General features: G+C 43.4%; 1 protein-coding gene across 5 annotated transcripts in view; it reads left to right on the plus strand.

The window, feature by feature from the left end:
- LOC140190838 (rasGAP-activating-like protein 1) overlaps positions 1 to 27145 on the plus strand; it is a 296426-nt gene that overhangs the window by 250509 nt on the left and 18772 nt on the right. For 4 of the 5 annotated variants that reach the window (XM_072247716.1, XM_072247717.1, XM_072247718.1 and 1 more), the window contains 3 exons: positions 11870 to 12042; positions 20467 to 20604; positions 25374 to 25509. In XM_072247716.1, coding sequence (XP_072103817.1) covers positions 11870 to 12042; positions 20467 to 20604; positions 25374 to 25509 — 447 coding nt within the window. The remainder of the gene's footprint in view (positions 1 to 11869; positions 12043 to 20466; positions 20605 to 25373; positions 25510 to 27145) is intronic. The other variant, XM_072247719.1, reaches the window with a different exon arrangement.

Consider the following 27145-nt stretch of genomic DNA (forward strand, 5'->3'; position numbering starts at 1 on the left):
TTTCCCATGGACAACACAACTGAAAAGGAACGGGCAAAAAACATAGAATATATATAAAAAAATTAAAAAGTCTGAAAAAATCCACAGTAAATAAACGTAATAGTCCAATCCATTAACACAGAACCACGGTAACATCCTCTGACATCACCGACACCACATGAGGCAGAGGGGCCTACCCACCTGCCACAGTGAGCCGCACAGTGATAGGCCGCTCACAGACCCCTGCTCCGGCAGCAATCAAAAGGCAGGCAGTCAACGCTGAACTCCTGCTCACCTTCTACATTCAGCTCAACGTCTCAATCGTCCTCAATGCTTTTATCGGTGAAATGGAGTCAGGCATCGGCTCGCGTCCCGTCTCTAAGGTTCTTCACCTTGAGGCCGTCCGAGTACGTGCTCACGTCCCGGAATCTTGTTGGAGACAGCAAAGTGCTGGATCACTCTAACTATCTCCTGTATATCACAGGCTCTAACAGACCCAGAAACACATTTAAGGTTAAAAACAGACGTAAAAGAGGTAAAATGTACATTTTCCCGGCGGCTCTCCGGAAGATGTCGACTGAGGGAGCGTTGTACGCTGGTGCCATCTTACCCTCTCCATAGATTCTGCCTGACTGCTGAGTTCCTCCAGTATTTTGAGTGTGTGTGTGTCACTTTGGATTTCCAGCATCTCTTGTTTGGGTGGAACTACAACTAGTGATCATGGGTTAATGGTAAAAGGTTAAAAGTTTAAGGGGAACAGGAAGGGAAAATTCTTCACTCAGAAGGTGGCGAGAGTGTGGAGCGAGCTGCCAGCACAGGTGGTGCATGCAAGCTGGATTTCAACATTTAAGAGAAGTTTGGATAGAGACATGGATAATTGAGGTATGGAGGGGTGTGGTCCTGGTCCAGGTCAATGGGAGTGGGCAGTGTAAATGGCTTGCACAAACTAGATGGGCTGGAGGGCCTGTTTCTGTGCTGTACTTTTCTATGACTTAATGACCAACAGTAAATCCCGTTTCTATTACAACAATGGGTGCACGCTATAAAATAATTAAAGTTTCTGAAACTTGGGTGTTGTCACTGCAGCATTCTACGTCTCTGCTTCTAGGTTTTGTCTGTGGTTGGCTGCTGTCACATTAGACCTCACAATGCCCTTCTTTCCCTTCAACACCCATACTAAATCTAAGAATTTGAGTGAATATTAATATTAGCTTGATATTGCCAATTAGATTTAGAGCATTACAGAGACAATCTCTGACAAAATCTTTCCTCTCACTTGGAATTTGTTCGTTGAGAAGCAGCTTGTTGCTGAGATACAGGTTGCCAGGGTGATTCGGTATTTCGGGGCTTGTGCTTGACTTTAAATATTTCACTGAAAGCACGGCGAAGGGGGTAAAATTCTAGGCTCATGTCATGGGCTTGGAGTGAATCACTCAATTGTGACGCTTTCCTAGGCTTACATTTAAGGCAGGGTAGTAGTTCTCATGCATATTAGCTTTCAACTGATATCCTGCAAGTCTGTGTGGGCAGCACCGCCTGTGGGTCTGGATGCCTGAGCCACGCGGGCCTTGATGTCAGCAACGATTTGTTTCTTACTGACGCGCTGCAGTGGAACTGTTTTGTCCGTGCGCGGTGCTGAGGTACAAGGTGTGTCACGTCGTCACGTCAGGGGCTCGGGAGATCCCTGGATCCGATGAGATGCGATGGGAGCCAAGCCTTGAAGACTGACGGCATTGGGAGACCAGTGGCAGCCAACTTCCAGGACAACCGTCCACAAAGCGCCCAGGAATCCCTGTCGTGCCGTTCTGCCATCACCATGGCTCTGAGGGAAGAACTAGGAGCAGGGTCTCAAGGGCTATAGGGCAGCTCTGTTATAATTGGTGGAACCAAGTGCCCACAGATGGGTGAAACTTATCAGCTGATTCTCTCATACACACTTAGTATAAGCAGGCAAAGACGCAAGAGATTGCAGCCACTGGAATCTGGAACAACAAATAACCTGCTGGAGCAACTCAGTGGGTAGAGCAGCATGTATGGGACGGAAAGGAACTGTCAATATTTCAGGTTCAAAGTACGTTTATTATTGAAGTATGTATACATTATACAACCTTGAGATTCGTCTGCCTACAGGCAGCCACAAAACAAAGAAGCCCAATGGAACCCGTTAAATAGAAGACCATCAAACACCCAATGTGCAGAAAAAACGCAAATTGTGCAAACAATAAAAGTAAGCAAATAATTATTCAGAACTGAAGTTCAGAAAAGTGAGTGCACAGCCACGAAGCCAGTCATCCCTGCAGCAGGTCTGGAGGCCTGTTATTTTCAGGCCACAGCCTCAGTTCAGGGCAGAGATGTGTAAACCTCGCCAAGCAGTGAGCTGAACGGTGGCCTATCCCTCACCTCCAGCCCCAACCAACACCCTAACCTTTTGAATCTTGCTCGTTGCTTAAGTAGGCCAAACAGCAAGTCCTGGGCCTGGGGCCTGCCACTTTGATACGCTCTCAGCCCTTGGACCTGCTGCTTCAATTCGGTCCGTAGCCAACCCACCCAATTCGGCCGGGCGCTTAAGTCGATCAAAGCTTGGTCTCCGGCCTGGGCCCTGCCTCTTCAACTCTGCTCCGCACCTCGAAGTCTGCTCCAGCAGCCAAATTTTGGCTTGTTTCCCGCTCTCAGGCCCAGGCCCCGCTGCCTCGATTTGGTGGCAACTAAAGAGAAATTATACGTATAGCCTGCAGTAGTGCAACTGGGCCAGAATGTCCAACTGGACGGCGAGGGCCCTTTTTCCCTATAGTTACGGCTTAGCAGCTTTTCACCATCAATCACCTGACAGGGTTTGGCAGTCCATCCCATGGGCAGCTCTTTCTGTTCACTGCATGTGTTGAAGGCCATGTGGCTGATTTACATATTGATGAGGGACACATTGAGTAAAATACTGACATTCTCCCTCCATTGGCTACAAGGCTTCAACCTGATACGAGATCAGGCAGGGTGGGGGAACTGGGCCTCTGTAGACCCTGTCCCAAAACATAATGGGTCTCATCACTATATTTACCCAACATCATGGCCTAATCTGTTACCTCTTGCAACAAAAATGATATCACGTAGGCTACCGACTACTAGGTTCTTTGTCTTAACACTTGAAGTTGTATAAGACATTGGCGAGGCCCAACTTGGAGTACTGCGTGCAGTTTTGATCACCTATCTACAGGAAAAATGTAAATAGGGTTTAAACAATACAGAGAAAATCTACAAGGATGTTGCCAGGACTAGAGGACCTGAGTTATAAAAAAAGCTTGAATAAGTTAGGACTTTATTCCTTGGAATTCCTTTCGGGTTACAAATAGTGGTTTAATTAATTCTGAGGGGCTCTATCGTGGTTTTGGTTGCCATTCTGAGCGCTTGAATTCGTTCCATTTCTGTTCCATTTAGTACAGTGTTAGAACCACAAAATGATGGAAAATGGACTTAATGCAAATACCTTAAATCTGTTGGAGCCTTCTAAACCAATATTCTTCAAGATCCTGGAATGTCTGTTCAAGAATGTCCAGATGTTAATGAACGTAGTTAATGGGAATGGACAATGAGGGAGCAAAAAAGCTCACACTATGCTCCTTTTGGATCCCCGGGTCTTTACAAAGGACAACCTCTGGCCTCTGCAGGCCAGTTTGAACCCAACATGGGAGTCAACCCATCTTTGAGTTTAATATTGGAGCTCACGGACAGAGTAAAATGAAAGGTGGAACTGTCAGTTGTCTATTGAGCCCTAGAATTTTAGGATGGTACTGGCATCATCTGATGTCAACACGCGTCTGTTGGGCCTCAACTTTATAACTGCCACCTTTGTGTGTCAAATATGTCTTTCATCATCTTGCATTTGGACAGTGCTCAGATTTACAACTTTCAATGTCAGCTTTGTATTTCCATGCTCAATTTTTATGTTTGGTTTTATCAAATAAGCCTCATTTCAGGTTGATATGGTGAATAGTGACAATCATTACCCCATAACAGGTACATCCAAAACCCAGAACATAACTTTAGCATAAGGGGTTAGAGTTGTAGAAGAGTGCAGCTCATAAATAGGCCCTTCAGCCCATCTAGTCTGTGCCGAACCATTTAAACTGCCTACTCCCATTGACCAGCACCTTGACCATAACCCTCCATACCCCTACCATCCATGTACCAATCTAAACTTTTCTTAAATGTTGAAATTGAGCTCATGAGCACCACTTGTGCTGGCAGTTCATTCCACACTCTCACCACTCTCTGAGTGAAGGGGTTTCCCCTCATGTTCTCCTTAAACTTCTCACTTTCACCTTTAACCCATGGCCTCTGGCTGTACTCCCACCCAATCACGGTGGAAAAAGCCTGCTTGCATTTATCCTGTCTGTACCCCTCATAATTTTGTAACCCTCTCTCAAATCATCTCTCAATCTTCTACGTTCTGAAGAACACAGTCCTAACCTATTCAATCTTTCCTTCACTCAGGTCCTTCAGGCCCAGCAACATCCTTGTAAATTTTCACTGTACTTCTTCAACCTTGTTTTACATCTTTTAGTGGGCTGAAAGGTCTGTTTCTATATGGCCCTATGATTCCTAATTTGTGTTTGGGTAGTTGATTTAACTAACAAGAAGAATCACTTTCTGGCACTTGATACAATCCTATCATGCCACTTTATCTTTGGAAAAGCAGAAAGTAAGTGACTCTGTACCCATAGTCCCTCAGTATAGCTCATTCGTATTTCTGTATCATTATGCCAACAACTCATTCCGTTGATATAGTTGCTCCTGAGAGATGAATAATCATTCCTTTTTCTCAAAGTACATGTATGATTTGGCAGTGTATATAACCCTACTCCCTCTGCTGGCAATCGAGTTAACTCCAACAAATACCTGGTGGCCACCACTGATTGTTCTTGGAGAGAAAGACTGCAGACGTTCACCTCTGACTTAAACCTTTATATCTGTGCATGCAGTAACAGAATTGTTAACTTTTAGCCTCTTGTCAAATGATTAATGACTTTAGTTCAAATCTCACCATGTACGCTTACGCTTAGAGGTGAATCGTCATCACCATGTGCTGTGTCGTATGACATCATCATTATGTGCTGTCATATGACATCATCATTGTGTGCTGTGTCGTATGATGTGGGTGATCATGGTCTATGACCATGAAAATTCTTGGCAAATTCTACAGAAATGGTTTGCACTGCTGTCTTCTGGGCAGTGTCTTTCAACATGGGTGACTCTAGCCATTATCAATACTCTTCAGAGATTGGATTGTCTGCCTGGCGTCAGTGGTCACATAACCAGGGCTTGTGATGTGCACCAGCTGCTCATATGACCATCCATCACCTGCTCGCATGGCTTCATGTGACCCTGACTGGGGGGCTGAGCAGGTGCTACACCTTGCCCAAGGGTGACCTGCAGGCTCGAGAAGGGAAGGAGTGCCTCACACCTCCTTTGGTAAAGACGCATCTCCACCCTGCCACCTGGAGCACCTTACACCTCCTTCGGTAGAGACCCCGTCACCCAAGAGTTATACATACATTAAGAAAAACTGGAAATAGTTGCCGTATTATTGCAAGACTTCATCTAGTTCCTTAATTTTTTAATGAAAGAAATTTGCACTCCTTCCATAGTGTGACTTATGTAAGGCCTACGATAATGTTATCTAATGACGTTTCAACTGTACTCTGAGAGGCACTTTGTAGCAGCTTTCCAGCATTGCCCGTCATCATATAGGAAAAACTGTATCAGCAAAACAAGTTGGTGGCATAATGATAGAGAAATATGAATGAGCTGCACAGAGGGAATATAGGTATAGAGTCAGCTATTTATTTAGCACGGCTTTTCCGAAGTTAAAGAGGCATGATAGGATATCATCAAGGGCCTGTAAATGATTCTCTATAGTTATAGCAGGTACCCAATGCCCATATTCCTTACTTACTGCCCGTTATGCCTGCTGGCATTTAGGGCAGCAATGAAGGTCCTCCATCTCATTGGCTGAGTGGGCAGATGCATGGCAGATGCAGTTTAATGTGGATAACTGTGAGGTTATCCACTTTGGTGGCAAGAACAGGAAGGCAGATTACTATCTGAATGGTGTCAAGTTAGAAAAAGGGGAAGTACAATGAGATCTAGGTGTCCTTGTTCATCAGTCACTGAAAGTAAGCATGCAGGTACAGCAGGCAGTGAAGAAAACTAATGGCATATTGGCCTTCATGACAAGGGGAGTTGAGTATAGGAGCAAAGAGCTCCTTCAGCAATTGTACAGGGCCCTGGTGAGACCACACCTGGAGTATTGTGTACAGTTTTGGTCTTCAAATTTGAGGAAGGACATTCTAGCTATTGACGGAGTGCAGCGTAGGTTCACAAGGTTAATTCCCGGGATGGCAGGACTGTCATATGTTGAAAGATTGGAGCGACTGGGCTTGTATACAGTGGAATTTAGAAGGATGAGAGCGGATCTTATTGAAACATATAAGATTATTAAGGGATTGGACACGCTAGAGGCAGGAAACATGTTCCTGATGTTGGGGGAGTCCCGAACCAGAGGCCTCAGTTTAAGAATGGGTAGACCATTTAGAACGGAGTTGAGGAAAAACTTTTTCACGCAGAGGGTTGTGGTTCTGTGGAATGCTCTGCCTCAGAAGGCAGTGGAGGCCAATTCTTGGGATGCTTTCAAGAAAGAGTTAGATAGAGCTCTTAAAGGTAGCGGAGTGAAGGGGTATGGGGAGAAGGCAGGAAAAGGGTACTGATTGTGTATGATCAGCCATGATCAAAGTGAATGGTGGTGCTGACTCGAAGGGCTGAATGGCCTCCTCCTGCACCTATTGTCTATTGTCTATCTCGGTCTATCCTTGGCCACTCAGAAGTAGAAGGATTCTTCATTGCTGTTTCCATAACGATTTTGCTTTACCAGTCAGGGCTGTTAGTCCTGGGCTGAACCTGTGAACCTGGAGGACCTGTGGACCACTCTTAGTTTGGCCTCTACTCTTTGACCTGTTTGACACAGGTGACCCAAAGCTTAAAGCCCTGATTCCAGCCAACATCGTTCCCTGGGTCATGGAAGCACGCAAGCCTCCAAACCATGAGAAAGCTGTGATCCTCTTAGAGGCAATGAATTGAATTAACTTTATTTCTTACATCCTTCACATACATGAGGAGTAAAAATTTTTACGTTACGTCTCCATCTAAATGTGTAATATGCAATCATAGTAATTTGTAATAAATAGAACAGTCAATGTAATATAGAGTACAATATATTACATCAGTCTGATGCCCTGGTGGAAGAAGATGTCCTGGAGCCTGTCGGTCCTGGCTTTTGTGCTGTGGTACCGGATCCTGGATGGTAGCAGTTGGAATGGTAGCTGGATGATGACGCTGCCTGGGCAGGGTGAAAAGCATTATCAAGGATGCATCTCACCCTAACCATGGACTTTTTACTCTCCTCCCATCCGGTAGGCACTACAGGAGCCTCCGCTCCCGCACCAGCAGGCACAAGAAGAGCTTCTTCCCTGAGGCAGTGACCCTGCTGAACCTCACATCACAGCACTAAGCAGTAGTGCATCCATATTGTACTGTCTCAGTACTTCTATATTTGTGTACTGTAGCACTTACTTTTATTCGCAGTTATTTTGTAAATAACACTATTCTTTGCATTTTTGGTTAGATGCTAACTGCATTTCATTGGCTTTGTATCTGTACTCGGCCCAATGACAATAAAGTTGAATCTAATCTAATCTAGATTGTGGTTGGGATGGCTTGGGTCCCCAGTGATCCTACGGGCCCTTTTTCCACACCTGTCCTTGTAAATGTCCTGAATCATAGGAAGTTCACAACTCCAGATGCGCTGGGCTGTCCACACCACTCTCTGCAGAGTCCTGTGATTGAGGAGTGTATAGTTTCCATACCAGGCAATGATACAGCCAGTCAGGATGCTCTCAGTTGTGCCCCTGTAGAAAGTTCTTAGGATTTGGGGACCCATACCAAACTTCCTCAACCGTCTGAGGTGAAAGAGGCACTGTTGTGCTTTTTTCACCACACAGCCAGTGTGTACAGGCCATGTGAGGTCCTCAGTGATGTGTATGCCGAGGAATTTAAAGCTGTTTACTGTCTCAACCCCAGATCCGTTGATGTCAATAGGGGTTAGCCCATCTCCATTCCTCCTGTAATCCATAATAATGAAGGAATAAGACCTGCGTTTGCACATGTGACAGGTTTATTTGTGAGTTTACAATAGCCATATAATCCAGTAACTAAGCTTTGTGCTGGAATACCCAGTGTGGTTAAAACGAAATGTGTGTATCCTGCTTGTCAGTATGGACAGCAAGAAAACAAAATTCCAAATGAAACCTTTGGCCTTAACCTGTTACTCTGTTTTATATTTCACGATAGTGTAGTGGTTAGCACAACGCTTTACAGTACTGAAGACCAGGGTTCAATTCCCGCCACTCCCTGTATGAGTCTGTGTGTTTTCCCTGTGACCACTTCGGTTTCCTCCAGGTGCTCCGGTTTCCTCCCACAGTCCAAAGACGGACCCGTTGGTAGGTTGATTAGTCATTGTAAATTGTCCCGTCGTTAGGCTCGGATTAAATCCGCAGCTCAAAGGGCCGGAAGAGCCTATTCCGTGCTGTATCTAAAAAAAGTGAAAGTAAACAAGAGAATATTAATAGTCAATTTCAGAATCAGATTTATTATCACTGACTTAGATGGTGTGAAATTTGTTTTGTGGCAGCAGTACAGTGCAAAGATATGCCATTACGATATATGGCAAAAATGCCTAGTGCAAGAAAAGAATTGACATTTTGAAATTATTAATTTGAGGGATGATTTGAAATTGAAAACTAGGACCTTTTGTATAAGAGGTGCTCTTTTAGATTGGTTTGGTCAGGAATCAATGAAGTAACAGTCTTGAATACGTCTTGTGTTGAGATCTGGCCGTTAAGGGACCTTTAGGAAATGATATGTTATATCTTTAAGTTCGCAAACAAAATACAGTGGAGTGGCTTGTGAGTTGTAAGGAGGATAAAGTGGGTCTCAATGTGATTTAGACAAACTGAGAGGGAAAACATATAGCTGATGTAGGATAAGATTGAATGAATATATAATTATCCACTCCATTCAGAAAACTGGAAAGACAGTGTATACTTAAGTGGTGATGGGCTGGGGAATGTGTTCATTTGCACAAGAACCTGGGAGTCCATGAACTCCAGTCAAAGAGAACAAGCATGCAAGCACAGTCATCTGTCAATGATGGGTCTTTTTTGTCATAGTCATAGTCATAGTCATACTTTATTAATCCCGGGGGAAATTGGTTTTCGTTACAGTTGCACCATAAATAATAAATAGTAATAAAACCATAAATAGTTAAATAGTAATATGTAAATTATGCCAGGAAATAAGTCCAGGACCAGCCTATTGACTCAGGGTGTCTGATCCTCCAAGGGAGGAGTTGTAAAGTTTGATGGCCACAGGCAGGAATGACTTCCTATGATGCTCTGTGTTGCATCTCGGTGGAATGAGTCTCTGGCTGAATGTACTCCTGTGCCCAACCAATATATTATGTAGTGGATGGGAGACATTGTCCAAGATGGCTTGCAACTTGGACAGCATCCTCTTTTCAGACACCACCGTCAGAGAGTCCAGTTCCATCCCCACAACATCACTGGCCTTACGAATGAGTTTGTTGATTCTGTTGGTGTCTGCTACCCTCAGCCTGCTGCCCCAGCACACAACTGTATGAGGTTTTGGGTACAGGAGCCAGAATGTTGTACGTAAAATAAGTTTGCTTGGGCAAGTGAGTAAACTCTTAGCATGGCAATCAGAGCTCATGCAACATGGTACAACAGATTTACTAAAGGAGAGTTTGTTTGCATGCATCTGAAATTGACATAATTCCAAATGATTTCCCTTAGTTCTGTTGTGAAGAAAGCTGCAATGTGTGAAGGAGGGCTGAGTCACCAGATGCACTTTTAGAATTTCCGTGTCAAATAACTTGTGCAGAAACCACAGATTTGTTATCAGATTCGTGACGTGCTGATGGTTAAAGCAGTGGCTTTTTTTTGTCACTACCACTGTGTCTGGCTTTCTCTCCCTCTGTTCACATGAATTACCTGTCCTGCTATCTACTAATTTATTTCCAGATTTCATCCACAGAGTTTTGCTTTTCTTTCATTATCTATGGTTTTGAGGTATCCGTGGTACTTTAATCATTCTTTTCTTATCTACCCAGGTTCTAGGCGTTTGCAACTGTTGACATTTTCACCGTGCATCATAAGTGTCTAAAGTTTCTTTTGTTTCTGCCAATGTGACTCACAAAACCTTTATGCTGGATCGCTCCTTGGTTAAGCATCTATCTTCTCTTGAAAACACGACAGCTCGTCTTATATCTTCTTCAATCCATTTCTTTTTATTTTGGCTTCTTTTAGAACATAAGGCCATCGTATTTCAGAACAAAATTAGGCCATTTGGCCCATCGAGTCTCCTCTACCATTTCATCATGGCTGATCCATTTCCCTCTCAGCCCCAATCTCCTGCCTTCTTCCCGTATCCCTTCATGCCCTGACTAATCAAGAATCTGTCAACCTCCGCCTTGAATATAATTTTCTTAGTTCTTACCTGCTTTTCTGTGATATCTGTGTTTTAACAGAGTTGCAGATTCTTCCTCGTGTGTTGAGAATTCTCAGTATTGGTAATCTTTTTCTCAGGTTTTCTGCTCCTGCTGCTTTTAACATCTTTCTGTTCTCTGCATCAGCTGCTGAATCCCCAATGCTGATATTCCAATTTTGAAACTTAATGTTATAAAATGCCTCCAATTACAGCTTCCTTCTTTCTAACTCCTTTGCAAAAGGTTTCAAACTTCAGAACTTTTCCTTGGTGAAAAAGTGTACTTATCAGTGCTTGATGTGGTGCCCAACGGGAAGAAGCAAATTCTGTCAGAGAAAAAGAACTTGTGAAATTCACTAGGTGAGGGGGGATTAAAATGGTCCCAGGTGAGGGGGGATTGAAGTGGTCCCAGGTGAGGGGGGATTAAAATGGCCCAGGTGAGAGGGGAGATTAAAAGATACAAATAATGAGGGCTGCCTTAACAAATCTATATCACTGGTGCTGTTATACCTTTGTATAACCTCATTAACAATGTTCAAAGGATTACCAAATGTAATTAAATTAGAATTCTGCGTGTGCTTTGCAACAGTTCTTATCCTTTGATACTCACGGGAAATAACTGGAATCTGGGAATGTGTAACGTGGTAGGGCAGGGAGTGGTTCATTAAAATTAGTTGTCCCCCAGTGTAAATGAGTGTGAGAGACAGAGAGAGAGATAGATCTCTTCCCCCCCCCCCCCCAATTCTCGACTTGGGGGACTGTAACGTCGAAAGAGTGACTGTTTGCCTCCCCGCTCGCTGCAGAAGGAGTGATACCTCTCTCCCTTGTTCATGAGAGAGAGAGAGAGAGAGAGAGAGAGAGAGCCTGAGGGACGTTGAAGAGAGAGAGAGAGAGAGAGAGAGCCTGAGGGACGTTGAACTGTTGGGATGAACAGTAGTTTTTCTTGGACTGTAGCCCATGCTCTCTTTTCAAGAGCTTTGCTGTTGCTTGCATGGTGGGTGGTGAGATTCTGAAGCTTCCTGCTAGAATAAATGGGGGTGGAGGGTTGATGTTGCTAGCTGCTGCTTGTGTGTGTGTGTGTGGGGGGGGGGTGTTTGGAGTTCATAGGTTTTCTCTGTTATTCATTCTTTGGGGTTTTTCTTCTGTTTTGAGGAGGTCTGCAGAGAGCAAGAGTTTCAGGTTGTATTATCAAATGGAACAATTGAACTTTGTTTCTTGTAAGAATCCTCTTGAGATCTCCGCAGAAAGAGCACCACACTTCACCTGTCTTGTCTTTCCCTAGCTACTGACCTGCAGCAACGCCTGGTGTTCCACCCTTCAGTGATCATGAAGGAGGGTTACCTGTACAAGAGGAAAGCTGAGGGTGTAAACCTTGTCACCCGCTTCACTTTTAAAAAGCGCTATTTCTGGCTCAGCAGTGAAAGTCTGTCATACGCCAAGTCTTCAGACTGGCAGGTAAGAGGGGAGAGCTGTAACAATGATATATGATTCACACATTTCGAGACTGCACTGTCTGGACCTGTCTTAAAACAAACCTTTCAAAGTAAAGGGTTGCATTCATTTTGAACATCACCCGTACAAAATGATCTAGACTAGTTTCCTTTTAACTTTAATTTTTCAGGGCTGTTTTCACTTTGAACCAGACAAAGGCCCCTCATTCTAAAGGATATGTATTCAGTGATTACAGTATCACATTTTTACAATACCACAGTATTCCACGATACTATTTACAGTCAATAGTTTCAACTTATGTGTAACAAAGTTACCCAAATCCAGGACACACTTGGGCCCTGTGATGCCCACTGATCCTGGAATTTTCCCATTTTACCTGTCGATGCTCCATCTGGTTGGCAGAATAGAGATACGTCTCTACCAGAGGAGGTGTAAGGAACTCCTTCCCTCCACTTGCCTGCAGGTCACCCTTAGGCAAGGTGTAGCACCTGCTTAGCCCCCCGATCAGGGTCACGTGAAACCATGGGAGCAGGTGGTGGATGATCATATGAGCAGCCGGTGCATATCACAAGTCCTAGTTATACAAGTGCTGACACCAGGCAGGACATCTCCCTGAAGAGTATTGATAATGGCTGGGGTCGCCCGTCTTGTAAAGACACTGCCCAGAAGGCGGCAATGGCAAACCACTTCTGTAGAATTTGCCAGGAATTATTATGGTCGTTGATCATGATCACCCACATCATACGACACGGCACATAATGATGATGTCATACGACGCGGCCACATAATGATGATGCCATACGACGCGGCCACATAATGATGATGCCATACGACATGGCACATGATGATGATGTATAATTCACCTATAAGTGAGATTTGAACTAAAGTCGTTAATCATTATTCACGAGGCTATCGTTTATTACTTCATTAAGTTATACGACATGGCACCTAGTGATGATGCTGACTGCATGCCCTTCTCCAGGGATTCTCAGGCATCGATGTAATCCTGGAAGGGGGAGCAGACAATCAGTTCTGGCAATTAACTAACCTTCATCAACTCAATGGCTTTATGTCTGGCTGAATTACTGCTGTTTCCAAAGATGGGCTGAATAGCCTAATGCTACATCTATGCCTTATGATCTTATTCAATCAGCTCAATTTTTGATGTGCAGCTGCGGTGTTCAATCTCCAGCTTCTGTGTGAAAAAAAAACTTCCCATTCTGGTTGAAGATTTATCCAAAACTTCTGCTTATCCTTCATCCCAAGTGTGTTTACACACCAATCATATTTGTTATCAGTTCCGTAGCGTGATGTTTGGAATTGTTGGTTCTACGGGCTGGGTTGAGAATCTGTAGCTGGCGTCAGGAATTATTGAATAAGTAGTGATTCTAGGTGTGTATGGACTTAGACAATCCTGGGTGGATTTGACAACTCAGATCTGGTTTCTGGCACAATGTAGACAGCTGAGTGGGTCCTCTTGGAATGTTTCAACATTAGTTAGTGCATAGAGTCAATTGCCGGTCTGAACTGGGCTGTCCAAATTTAGTTCATGAATCATACTGTTTAATTACCCAAAGAAGATTGCAGTGAGACTAAGGACACTGAGTATTATAACCAAACTTGCATTTGAAACTGGAATGTTCAAAATTAAAATAAGGTCTTATTGCCACTTTAAAGAAAGAAACAATTATTACAACAGTTGATGATCGCAGTAGGTTTGAATTCTTCCTGAGTGTATTCTATTTGCGTCAAATCAAATCAGATTAAGTGTAATTATCATTCAACCATACATGGATACAGCTGAACGAAACAGCTTTCCTCTGGGGCCAGGGTGCAAAGCATACAAAGCACATTCAAGATAGCGAGCAAAACAACAGTCACACAAAAAAAAACAAGACCCTGAGCGACATATCCCACAAATTGATTGTACAGATCCCTGGTAGTCCGCGGCTCCCCACTGCAATCCAGCCTGTCATTCCACCAATCAACACTAGAGGGCAGCACTGACGGGAGGGGCCAGCCCCCAACTGAGCACGGACACTGCACTGCACCGCCTCCAGAGTACAGCAACAGGCAAGCCCACAGCATGAGGCCTGGTACCAGCTATGGCCGAGGTGTGTGCCAGAAACATGACACTTCAATATTATGGATATTCTTTGAGAACTTTGTTGACATGAGATGGATGTCACACACATTGTGGTGTTTCTGAAATCTTTGACAGCAGGCTTTCCAGGAGCATGCTAACTGTGTGCCCGGTTTGTTTTTGATTAAATGGAGAAATTTATTTCCATTTCAACGAGATTGTTCAGCTTTTCCTATGCATCGATCACAGCTCAGGAAGTTATAGCATGTGCTATAAAGCCTAACTGCCTTCAGTGGGACAGAGCTACTGCGGAGCGTGCCTGTGGCCACATTGAATTATTTTTGTTTATGCACATTTCTCTGTTGGTTTAACCACAGCATTAGTTCATTTAAGAGAAATGGGTTGGTGTGCCACTGAAATCTCGAACAGAAGAATGTCATTTGAATGTTTGAAGTATTTTCCAATTGTAATTTCAAAATGGCATTGAGGAAAATGTTCTGAGCTTGAGCACTGCCCCATTTTTACAAATAGAGCAAACAAAATGATCAAGAGGCAATGCAAACCTAAATAATTAATTAAAGGGAGAAAGCAACAGCTGTTGTATAAGATGTATTTCACTGCTTGATTTGCTGTGAATAGGGAATGGGTGGTCTTTATTGGTTTTCTTCAGTTTGCATTGTGATTCTAATTTTACACTGGGTTGATACATGCCAACACCAGACAGCCCTGGTCTAGTTGTTCACAGGGACTGGAAACATGCCATACATGTGCCTCTCTAGCGCCCACCTTTTCATCATGAGGAAAATCTTGCGCAGTATCAGGGTACCACAATCTCCCAGATTCTCCTCACACTTTCTGACCTCTTTGTAAAGGAATACGACACTATATATATATTAAAATAAATTCCATTCCCTCCTCTCCAAATATTCCAGTTATTTTCCTCCTCCAGCTCCCTCACGCTTGGGGTTGACTACCACTTCTCTGATGACTGACGCACACTCTCACAGCATCCCTTCATTTCGTCTTCCAGAGTGGTGTGATCCTAGTGCAGGGAAATCCTGCCCTCAGACCCTTCCCCACCCTGTCCTTGCCCTCCGGCAGCCAAATGCTGGATGGGGACTTTGTACAACACGTAGCCAACCTTGGACTCTGATCTGGCAAGAGCTGGTTGAAACCAGCTTGATTGAGTATAGTAATTGACCTTTCTGATATAGTAATATCATGGCTTGGTTACAGAACCAGTAACATGTATATGAACTGTTGTTCTAGAGACGTGAGTTCAAATCCCACCATGGCAGCTGGAGAATTTAAGTTTGCTTAAACAGATCTGGAATTATAAAGATAGCATCAGCAATGGTGACAAATAGCTTCCAGCCTGATGGCATGAATATTGATTTCTCCTTCAGGTGATTTTTTTTTTAAATTGCTCCGCCTCCCCTCTTTTTCTGTCCCCCTCTCTGGCCTTTTTTACCTCTTCTCACTGGCCGATCACTTCTCCCTAGGGTCACATTCTCCTATGGTCCACTCTCCTCTCTTACCAGATTCCTTCTTCTCCAGCCCTTGACCTTTCCCACCCACCTGGCTTCACCCGTCACCTTCCAGCCAACCTCCTTCCCCTCCCCCCAACTTTTTATTCTGGCATCTTCCCCCTTCCTTCTCAGTCCTGAAGAAGGGTCTCAGCCCGAAACGTCGACTGCTTATTCATTACCATGGATGCTGCCTGACCTGCTGAGTTCCTCCAGCATTTTGTGTGAGTTGCAATCCTATTAGATTGTTGCTTATATCCATCCAGTTTAATTACCTACTGGGGAAAAATAACGTCTGCTCTGCTTGCTCAGTCCAGCATATATGTGGAATGAATTCTGGGAGAATCCCAGGGGGAATCTGGCAGCATTAAAACACCTGAGGCTGAGATAAGAATCAGCTCTCGTCATATTGTTTCCCATGACTCCCAGAGATGCTACCACACTCTATGGACACATACAGTATACTATGCAATATCATTGCTATGTGCTTCCAATAACAGTGGGCAACAATTTTTTTCAAAAGAGTTGCTTCCTCAGAATTTTTTTAGACTGGTTGAAGCTGAACACAAATATAACTTCAGACTACTTGCATCACGTAAGAATTTGGAGAAACAAGAACTCTTATTGAATATAATATTGCATAATGGCGCCGATGTTGCACAATAGTTCAAGTAGGCTAAAAAATGTTTTGTTGATGATTTCTGTTTGTACTCAGTGACTGAACTTCTCGCTTAAGTGTCCAACACTAATCAGCCAGCATTGATGGATTCCAGTTGCCCTGATGCTGTTTCTCCATGACCGCAATGTCCTGGTGAAACCTTTCCCCATGCTCATCACTGACAGTGCCAAGATTTGCGGGGAAGGAGTCTAAATGGGAATGCAGAAAGTGAGTCTTTAGCGACATGTTGCACTTCATGGTTTTGTATGTCTGAAGCATGTTGTCAACCAGCTGCACATAGATTGGTGCTCTGTAGTTGCAAAGAAAATCTTCAACAACATCTTAGAAACATAGAAACATAGAAAATAGGTGCAGGAGTAGGCCATTCGGCCCTTCGAGCCTGCACCACCACTCAGTACGATCATGGCTGATCATCCAACTCAGAACCCTGTACCAGCCTTCCCTCCATACCCCCTGATCCCTTTAGCCACAAGGGCCTTATCTAACTCCCTCTCAAATATAGCCAATGAACTGGCCTCAACTGTTTCCTGTGGCAGAGAATTCCACAGATTCACCACTCTCTGTGTGAAGAAGTTTTTCCTCATCTCGGTCCTAAAAGGCTTCCCCTTTATCCTCAAACTGTGACCCCTCGTTCTGGAATGCTTTCCTTGTGATTTTCTCTGGTCCCACTAGAAGTTCTTCGAATTGCCTGTCATTGATTACCTGTTTGATTTGTGTGCCAACAAAAATGCCTTCCTTAATCTTAGCATTAGTTATTCTGACTTGAATTATGAATTGAAATAGCAAATATGGGCGATTTTTAAAAAATGGTGCGTGATAGGGAAATTTCATGGTGATTTTCATGATCAGCAGTCCAATATCCATAAGATACACCCAAAAGTATTCAGGAAGCAAAATCTTTGTTGTCCAATGTTATTTTTATCTTAATTGACGTGTTTGTAGTATGCTTTAATCTGCTGTAGTCATTGATCCTGTCTATTTGCATAGTTTAATGTGAAGCAGTGGTGACAATCTGTGCCAGGGTTCCTCCCAAGATAGTCTCATTTACCAGCGATGGAATCATGTTACTTATACATGAGGACTTCCACTTTATTTTAGGAAGAAAAGCAATTCTGAAGAAGGCCATTTTTAACTTAAAGAGAAGGCCAAACGATTCTACCCTTAATAACATGGTTAGGGAGTTAGTAGATAGCACTCCACACAGGGAGAAAAGGTGTATTCTGCTTAAACTCTGATCCCTTCCAACAGATTCTGATGGATTTCTGGATTTTGTTTCATGATCTTTCTGCATATGCACTTGAATGCTCCTTCTCTCTCTTGCTCTTCTCCCACTCTCCTCCCCCTCCTTGTTTGTTCACTGTCTCTGTTTTTTTTCCTTTTTCTTTGTCTTTCAGTCTAAATTTGAGCTTCTCTTTCTCACTGCTAGTCTCTGTTTTTCTGTCCTTAGTCTCTTTCTCACCATTTGTATCTTTTACACCATCTTTCCTTGTGTGTCTTTCTCTCCATCTTTATCTTCTCCATCACTCCATCTCTCTTTCACTTTCTCCATCTTTCTGTCATCTCTGTTTTCTCATTATCTCTATCTCCCTGCTCCGTCTCTCCAGTCCTCCTTCATTGTTGTCCACCTGTCTCTCCCTCCTTCTCACTCTCCAGCTGAATAGCTCACATTATCTTGGAACTTTCACTTGGTCACAAAAAAGGAGGCCCAGTTGCTAGTGCTGACTGGCTTTGGAAAAACAATCCTGCATCATACAATACTTAAATTTCTGGTCTGAACAACACTAAGATTCTGAAGATTGAGATTGCTTTCTCTGTGAGAGAGTGAGTCCTCCATTGATCGGATTGACCATGGAAGCTGCATCCTGGATGTCTCGATACACAAGCCAGGGCAGTACGATATGGAGAGCACGCTCCCCCACGCCATACAACTGATGAACCCAAAGGAACGGCAGAGACCAATACAGTTTGGCACCAGCATTGTCGCGGAGGTTGCCAGTCAGCATTGAACTCAATGTAGGACTGCCTTTGGGACTCCAGCTCTGGATCTTTCCTCTGGATTTACTCCTGAAGTCTTCCCCATGAGTGGGTATAGCTGCATGGCAGCGGAGGTTGGAGATCAGAGTTTTCCTTTTCCTTCTCCAACCGCTGCAGATGAGCCCCATCTGCCCGAAGTGAGAGGTTTGAAGGCACCAGTAACCTGCCTTCGCCCCCTCTATCAGTAGGAACTGCTCCGCCAGGTTTAGTAGCCAAGCCACACGTGAAGGCTAGGAAGGGACTTGGTTGTCAGAGGCTATTTGTGATGCATGCCGTTCGGAGCATTTAATAGGTAGTGGGAGATTATATCCACTACCACCCCTGTTTACAACAACCTTAAATTGCTTTCTCTATGAAAAATGTAAATTTTAATTTTTTGTTTGCGCATTGTATTGAATGATACCAAGGCTTACAGCTTGTCATGAACCAGCCTTAGCTATCAATAATCTGGTTTCACCCTGTGCTGAGAATTTATATAAGATGCTGCTTGTTTGGTGTCAGTTAGATTGAGAGCTCAAAGTGCGGAGCTACAAACAGAATGAGGCAGCCTGTCTTTCTCTGAATTGGGAGGTTCTGAATGTCCTGCCATGGAAGCCACAGGACTATCACACCCTTTGATCCGAGTAAGTCAGAACCAGAGAGAACAGAAGGACGTTCCTTCAGAACAGAGCTGAAGAGGAATTTCTTTAACCAGAGAGTGGTGAGTCTGTGGAATTGATTACCACAGATAACTGTGGAGGCCAAGTCATTGGGTATATTTATAGCACAGATTAACAGGCTTTTGATTAGTAAGGATATAAGGGTTATGAGGAGAAGGCAAGAGAATAGAGTTGAGCGAGACAGTAAAGCAGCCATGTTGGATTGGCGGAGAAGACTCGATGGGCAAAATGACACAATTCTGCTCCTGTGTCTTGTGGTCTTATAGATGGTAGTGATTACATTGGCGATGAGCTCGAATCAGTTTTTAAGCACTGTTGTCTCTTTCCTGAAGATGATTCAAAGGGAAATGCAGCTAGAAGGCATGAGCTAATGAAGAGAGCAGAACTAATTAGATCACACCAGCCAGCAGATCTGCTCTGCTCCTGTTGCCTCTACCTTGATACCCTGAGAAACATTCAAACCAACAGAACAGGAATGGGATAGGCAGGATCCAAGACATGGCTCCCATATCCTACAGCATAGTTTGCCTCAATAAAATTAATTCTGTCCCTTGCATTCGCTGCCACTTGCTGTTTCAGTAAGGTGCGTGGTGTGGTTTAGTGTATAATTTCACCGTCCTGTGTTGTTGCTTAGTAACCTGTTGGTGTCAGTGCTTCTTCCTGCAGCTTGCATGGATTCTGTGGTCAGTTTATAGAAGTTGACCAAACTGTGTGCCATGTTGTATGACATCATCATTGTGTGCCGTGTCATATGATGTGGGAGATCATGGTCTTTGACCATCATTGTTTTTGGCAAATTTTTTCTTCAGAAGTGGTTTGCCATTGCCTTCTCCTGGACAGTGTCTTTACCAGATGGGTGACCCCAGCCATGATCAATACTCTTAAGAGATTGCATAACCAGGACTTGTGATATGCACCAGCTGCTCATACGACCATCCACTGCCTGTACCCATGGCTTCACGTGATCCTGATCTGGGGCTTAGCAGGTGCTACACCTATGGACCAGCAGAGGGAAGGAGCGCCTTACACCTCCTTTGGTAGAGATGTATCTCCACCCCGCCACACAATTTTTACAGCTCCTCTCATAATTTTGTATAACTTGTTCAAATCTCCCCTCGTTCTCCTACGCTCCATGCTCAGCTTTGTCATTTATTTAGAGAAGGGGGTTCACAACCCCTCGGTTAATGGTAGGGGTCGATGGTATAACAAGCATAGGAACCCCGGTTTACAGAGTCAATACAAACATGTAAGTGAACTTCTTCCTTTTCAATTGGTGGACACATAATGAAGAATAATCTTCCAAATCCAAGTTTTTAATTTATATTTGAGTCTTTTCTGATAACACGCCATTTCTGGGCCTGAATTAGACATGAGCTGATGAACCAGGGTCTACGAACTCACAGGGCCCACTCCACTTGTGTTTCTTTTCTATATGATGCACGTCAGTCGAGGTCGTCCATCCCAATCCAGCGCATCTGTGCAGTCGAGCGAGTCGACGAAAATGCCTTCCAGCAGCTCCACATGATGCAGATCATCACGCAGGACAGTGAGGCACAGCCTCACATAATGTACATCCAGTGCAAGGTAAGGACACCGAGGCCCTTTCCTCTTGTAGTCCCAGCATTGCCTAATATTGAAGTCAGTGCACTGGGGTCTGTAAAGCCTGCTGCTATAGTCGCTATCAGAGATGGTGTGCCATCTAGTGCCATCTCATGGTAATGCAACAATTATTTGAGCCAGTCTCTGTCTAAGGTACTGGAAACTAGCTGCCAGCTCAAACCAACAAACAAAGGTAATTTGTTAAACAAAAGTAAGGCTTACAACGTCAGTGGACATTCAAACTCTGATTTTCTTTCAGAGATATCCACAGCCTCTAGAACATGCCTTCTTGCAACATACAGAGAGCAAGTAGTCACAGGATACAAATCTAGAAAGAGGGGTAAGCCTAAGGCAACAATGTTTGTGCACAGCCAATATTATAGATAAATGGTATGCTTCAACCATCTTCAGGTCATAGTATGTTGCCAGGAGAAGCACACTGAGGCTTGAGGTTGCTCGGAAATTATCTTATGAAATGACTCACTAAAGACAGACAGAACACGACAAGCCATATTTATCAAAAGAGCAAACTAAAGGGGCAACATTGTACAGCATGGTGCCAGAAGGTAGCAGTATTCACTTTAAATGTAGTTTTTCCTGGAGTGTTGACTTAACTTTAGAGAAATACCACATGTTCCACATTGGAACAAAGAGGATAAATGGTATGTGCCTGATTGATCTTTCCTGTCTCTATTCTCATTCACAATCGTAATTGCTCTGAGATGATTCCAGGGTCTTCCTCCTTGATTCCTGCCTGTGAACACCTGTCACATTGGTCGCCGGTAGGGCTGGGTCCAGGTGTGGAGGAGCAGCATACTTTGTCACGGTGAGCATCGACAACGACTCAGACAGCGGAGGAACGGCATACTTTGACACAGTGAGCGCTGGCAATGACTTAGCCCAGGAACGGAGGTACTGCAGACTCCCCTTGAAGAGATGGGAGCAAGAGGTTGGACACAGGAGTACCAGCAGAGCCTTGGAGGCACGACGGAGTGACACCGCAAGACAAATCTTCCTCCACAGACAGAAGGACTCCGCTGAAGCGCTAAACAGGAGGCCCCTTTAAATAATCATAGGATGTGGGAAACCAGTGCCAGTCACAATTAACTTGATAAGATCAAACAGAAAGCACCAGGGCTTAGCGGCCCTAAGAATTAGTAAATACAGTTGCTAGGGTAACTGGGAAACCCAACGCTCAATGGCAAGCCACAGAGGCCCATAGGGCTCCTGACACACTAGTCTGATTCTCTCACACACTGGCATCTTAACTGAACAACTTAATATAATCTGGAATAAGTGTGGAAGCAGCCTCATTTGGCATTGTTATAACTGGTACATTTTGTCATTGGAAAGCCTGAATGATCTGCAGGAAAATACTGACCCTGCTTTGGGCTGGTCTGATATCGGGCAGCTTACCACCACATGAGCTGGGACAGATATAAAACTGAAATCTGTTGTCCATTTCAGGGTTGCAGAACAGATAAACTCTCTTTTCTTCAGTTATAAATACAACAAGAACACTGCTGGGGTCACTGAACAGTGGAGCAGCAGAGGCATATCCCTCCCGAGTGTCATAATTTGGAGCCCGATCTATTGGCGTTCCCTCCTTTCACTATCTGCTGGTTCCCTAAGGTTGTTATGAGCTGGAGGGTGGTAATGGGGACAAGCTGCCACTACCTATTAAATGCTCCCCATGGCGTGCATCTCAAATAGTCTCAGACAACCAAGTCCAACTCTTGGGCTTCACGTGTGGCTTAGCTACTAAGCCCGGCAGAACTATTTCCATTGACAGGAGAAGGGGCAAAGGTGGGTTCCTGCCACCCTAAAACCAATCCCTTTGGGCAGATGGGGCTCGGCAGCCGTGGTTGACAGCTCATCATGGAGAAGGAAAACTCACACCTCCACAGCCTTGAGGTTGTAACCGTTGGTGGGGAAGGCTTCAGGCGTAAACCCTGAGGAAAAATATTGAGTTCAACACTGACTGGCAATTCCTGTGACGCTGCTGGTGCCGAACTGTATCAGTCTCTGCCGTTCCTTTGGGTTCATCAGATGCATAGAGAGGGGGAGCTTGCTAAGTGGGCAACAGCTTGCTCTCCATTTGTACTGCCCTGGCTTGAGTAGATAGCTAGGATGCAACATCTGCGGTCGACCCTGAGCAATAGAGGGCCTACTACTATGTGCCAAGTAGCATTATGAATGGAAGAAAGTAGCACAGAGCTTGTAATGGTGGAAGATGACACAAGACAGATTCTATGAAGCAGGGGTATGTTACTGTTGGGAACCACTGTGTTTTTAATAATACTTTTTATAAGATTTGTACTTTTTTAACAAGCTTGTGTATTTTCACACTCACTGGCAAAAAGCGGTATAGCAGCTAAACTAACAATTTATTGCCTTTCTCATTTTTCATTGTCTAAATATTAGCACATGACCCATGCGATGTAATTGTTTTACTCTTCCAATTTTTTTTCAAAGTTTTAGATTTGATCTGAAAGTCTTTCCTTTTTTTTTGGTCGTATCCTCAGAATGGACTGCCCAGACCTTTTTCCCCCCTTTTTTTATATCGTGTAGTGGGGGGGGGGGTTCTTCTCACTTTAAAAATTTTAAGTTTTCTTTTTCTCTCTATGAATTGATAAGAGGAGAATTAGCTGTCTTCTTTTTTGTTATATACTACATATTAGCTTAATACTTTCTGTTTGTATTGTTATTGTTATATATATATTTGAGGTAATTCTCCTCTTGTTTGTATATATGCTCTTTTTAAATCAATAAAAAGGTTAATAAAGAAATTGTTTTAATAATATATCCTATTGATCAATTCATTCCTATCTCAGGAATTTCCCTTATGATAGATTTTTCAGAGGAGCCATCTTGGCTTCTTTATTCCTTTGTCTTCACATCCATACACCTCTTAGCGTCATTTCTCAGCTCTTTATTTATTTTCCTTAGTATTTGTATGTTTGTTTTTACTCTAAAATAAATTGAAATCTTGGGATTAAGACTGCTTGTCATTCCTGACTCCTGGAAGAACCCTAAGGATCAGAAATAAACAGAGACCCAACAGTACCTGGTGAAAATGCTGACTTTGCTTCAGGTTGGAGATGCTCGTGTCTCAGTGGTTAAGCAGTTCGGTTTGGGAAAGTGCTACCCCGAGCCACAGTAACATCTGACAAGCTCTTGCTGCCGAATCCGTGGTTGTGACAGGGGTCGAGACTTGCTGTTACCAGGTTCGGATATGGCCCAAGTGCGGAGTGAGAGACAATGAAGCAGGTCGATAGTTCACAAACTTTATTGCGAACAGTGTTAAAGGGAAAATAAACAACAAACGCTAGGCTAACAAAACTCTCAAATAGGAAATGAAGCCTACACTGCGGCTGAATCTAAACATTAAACGAATACCGCTAGAATTCAAAGTCAGTTGACTCAAAAGTCCAATTTCTCAGGGAAGGCCAAAAGCAAACAGGCAGCGAAGCGTTGCTGTGTTCTGACCAAGTCTCAACAAGCACTCACTGCTGAATCCGAGGTTGTGATAAGATCAGGTGTTCCCAAGCGTTTCTGTGCCATGCGCCCCTACCATTAACCAAGGGGTCTGTGGACCCCAAGTTGGGAACCCCTGCTCTAGAAGGACCAATACTGGATGAATGGGTGTTGTGGGAAGGACTTTCTCTCACCTGTAATCAGTGAATGTAGGACGCAGTACAACATAGTGCAGGCGCTTTGGCCTACAATGTTGTGTGGACCTGTTAACTTACTCTAAGGTCAGTCTGACTCTACCCTCATACCTACCCAATGACTTGGAGAAAGAAGAAAATCCAGAGTAAAAGCGTATTCTTCTTTTGAGAAATGTCCTTTGTGTACTTCGCAAAGAACTGACAATCACAAACAACCTTTCTTGTTATTGTTATGGGATGTAACTAGGGTGACATGGTAGCATAGTAGTTAGCACAATGCTTTACTGTGCCAGTGACCCGGGTTCAATTCCCTCCATTGCCTGTATGGAGTTTGTACGCTCTCCCTGTGACCATGGTTTTCTCCGGGTGCCCTGGTTTCCTCCCACAGTCCAAAGACGTACCAACTGATTAATTGGTCATTGTAGCTTGTCCTGTGATTAGGCTTGGGTTGAAAGGCCAGAAGGGCATATTCTGCACTGTATTTCTAGAAATACATAAAGATTCAAAGTATGTTTATCATCAAAGTATGTACATAGCTTACAAACGAGAAATCTAAGCAACATGCACAAAATGCTGGAGGAACTCAGCAGGCCAGGCAGCATCTATGGAAAAAAGTGCAGTCGACGTTTTGGGCCGAGACCCTTCGGCAGGACTGGCGAAAAAAAGGATGAGGAGTAGATTTAAAAGGCGGGGGAGGGGAGAGAGTATATGGTACACAACCCTGGGACTCGTTTTCATCACAGACAACCAGGAAACAAAGAAAACCACGAAACTTGTTCATAGAAAAACATCAAACCGCCCCCCAACACGCAAAAAAATTGTGCAAATGACGAAACAAAGTTGAAAACATAGAATATAATCTTAAGAGTCAAGGCATATTCAGTTCAGCTCAGTGCTGGTATTGCAAATGAGTCATATTTTAACTATTGTTCCATGCATGCTGGCTTTCTTTAGAGAAAGACAAGTAAAGTGAAATAGGTGAAAATGTGTGTGTTTAAATGACTACCTAATGGCATAAGAACTAATAGGATTGTGACATGTCCTTTTGATATTTAGATCTGACCTGCCTATTATCTGTTTTAGAACGTGAATGAACTGAATCAGTGGCTGTCGGCTATCAGGAAAGCCAGTATCTACAATCAACGAATGCTTCCTTCCTTTCATCCAGGCTCTTATAGGAGCAACCGCTGGACATGTTGTCTGCACACAGATAGAACTGGTATGTTAGCAACAATCTCCCCCATTGAAACAGAGCTCATGTATCGATGGACAGTTTCAATTAGGAGCAAAATGGTTAGTTGAATGAAAATGTGACTTCCCTTTAGACAAAATTTCATTAAGTCAATCGGCAAGTCAAATCCTTACAAGTTTAATTTCTGGCTGACATAATATTTCTCAGTGTTGAGTTTTTCCTGTCACAGCAGTCATTCACAAGAGCATTCAAGAATTTTCTCTTATATTTTTCTCATCACTACGTTATCTCAACTGAACAAATATTTCTTAGGTAAATTGTAAATTGTAGTACATTAAAATAAACGACTAGGGCATTACATTTAGAAAATACAGTACTGTGCAAAAATCTTAGAGATAGATATATATAGCTAGGGTGACTAAGACTTTTACACAGTACTGTATTTGGCAACGTGGAGCGGAGAGCGAATTTGTAAATCTGGTGGGAGAAATGGATATTTGGAATGGTGAGAGTGGAGTACCACAGGAGGGGTCTGGGACAGGTGCCAGGATACAGACACACCCAGCCCTGAGACACCAGGCCAATGTTTCGTCTAAGGTGTGCGCGTGTGCGGGCTCACACACCTTTTGCTACTAGCGCTGAAAGGAATTTAAACTGCGCACAAACGGTTTGTCATCCTCTACCTTGTTGGTACACAATCACATTTCCTTTTCCGGTTTCTGATGCGGACGGTGTTGACAACGTGGACTTTGCGATGATTTGGCTGCAGATTTTAGAACTGGCTTATTTGAACTACTTTTATTGAAGAAATCGTTGATTCACAATTTTGAATTCCAAAGAAGGAAAAGATGTGAAGTGCAAAAGAACTGCTAGTTCACTTTAAGTGAAATGGCTGAATGAAACAGTAGAAACTGCTACACCGAAAGCTCATGAGGTCAGGAATGTGCGGCTACGAGAAATACTTATGTACAATACCGAAACTGGTGTTACCTGTGTAAGTCGAGTAATGTTTAGAAACTTGACTTTTTAATGCGTCATTTAGCAAGCAAATCACATATGGATGCTGTACAAGAGCTCTGGCAAGAAAATTCTTCATTATCCGCTGCATATGTTTTGTGAGAGTGCAGATGAACGAGAGTGAAAACAATCAAACCCAAAATTCTTATTGACAGTGTTTGTAATTTTAATTTAATTTTTAAAAATTTTATAAGTTTTGTTTGATCATTTCAAACATCTTTAATAACATGTGAAAAGATTTATATTATTAAATGCTGTTGTATAGTATTTGAGAAATAAGACTCATCGTTGTGTATTATTTCATTTCTTTTGAACAATGAACAGCAAACTGGATTTGGTAGTTTATTAGAATAGCTTCAAGTTTACTTCCACTTAAAAATTCAGTGCAGACATGTTGTTGTCACCAGGCAAAAAATTGCACAGCACTAGATTTTTGCGCACACTGGTCATTACAAATTAGATGAAACATTGCACCAGACAAGGTAATTTGATTCCAAACAATTGGTTTATTGATCATTACATAACGTCTCTCTGGTGCTTCCTGCTCCCTCTCCTCTCCTTTCCCCTTTTCCCAACCATGATTCCTCTCTCAGTCCACAATAGAGACCCATATCAGAACCAGGTTTATCATCTCTCACATACGTGA

This window comes from Mobula birostris, chromosome 31 (genome assembly GCF_030028105.1).
Source record: "Mobula birostris isolate sMobBir1 chromosome 31, sMobBir1.hap1, whole genome shotgun sequence".
NCBI classification, from domain to species: domain Eukaryota; kingdom Metazoa; phylum Chordata; class Chondrichthyes; order Myliobatiformes; family Myliobatidae; genus Mobula; species Mobula birostris.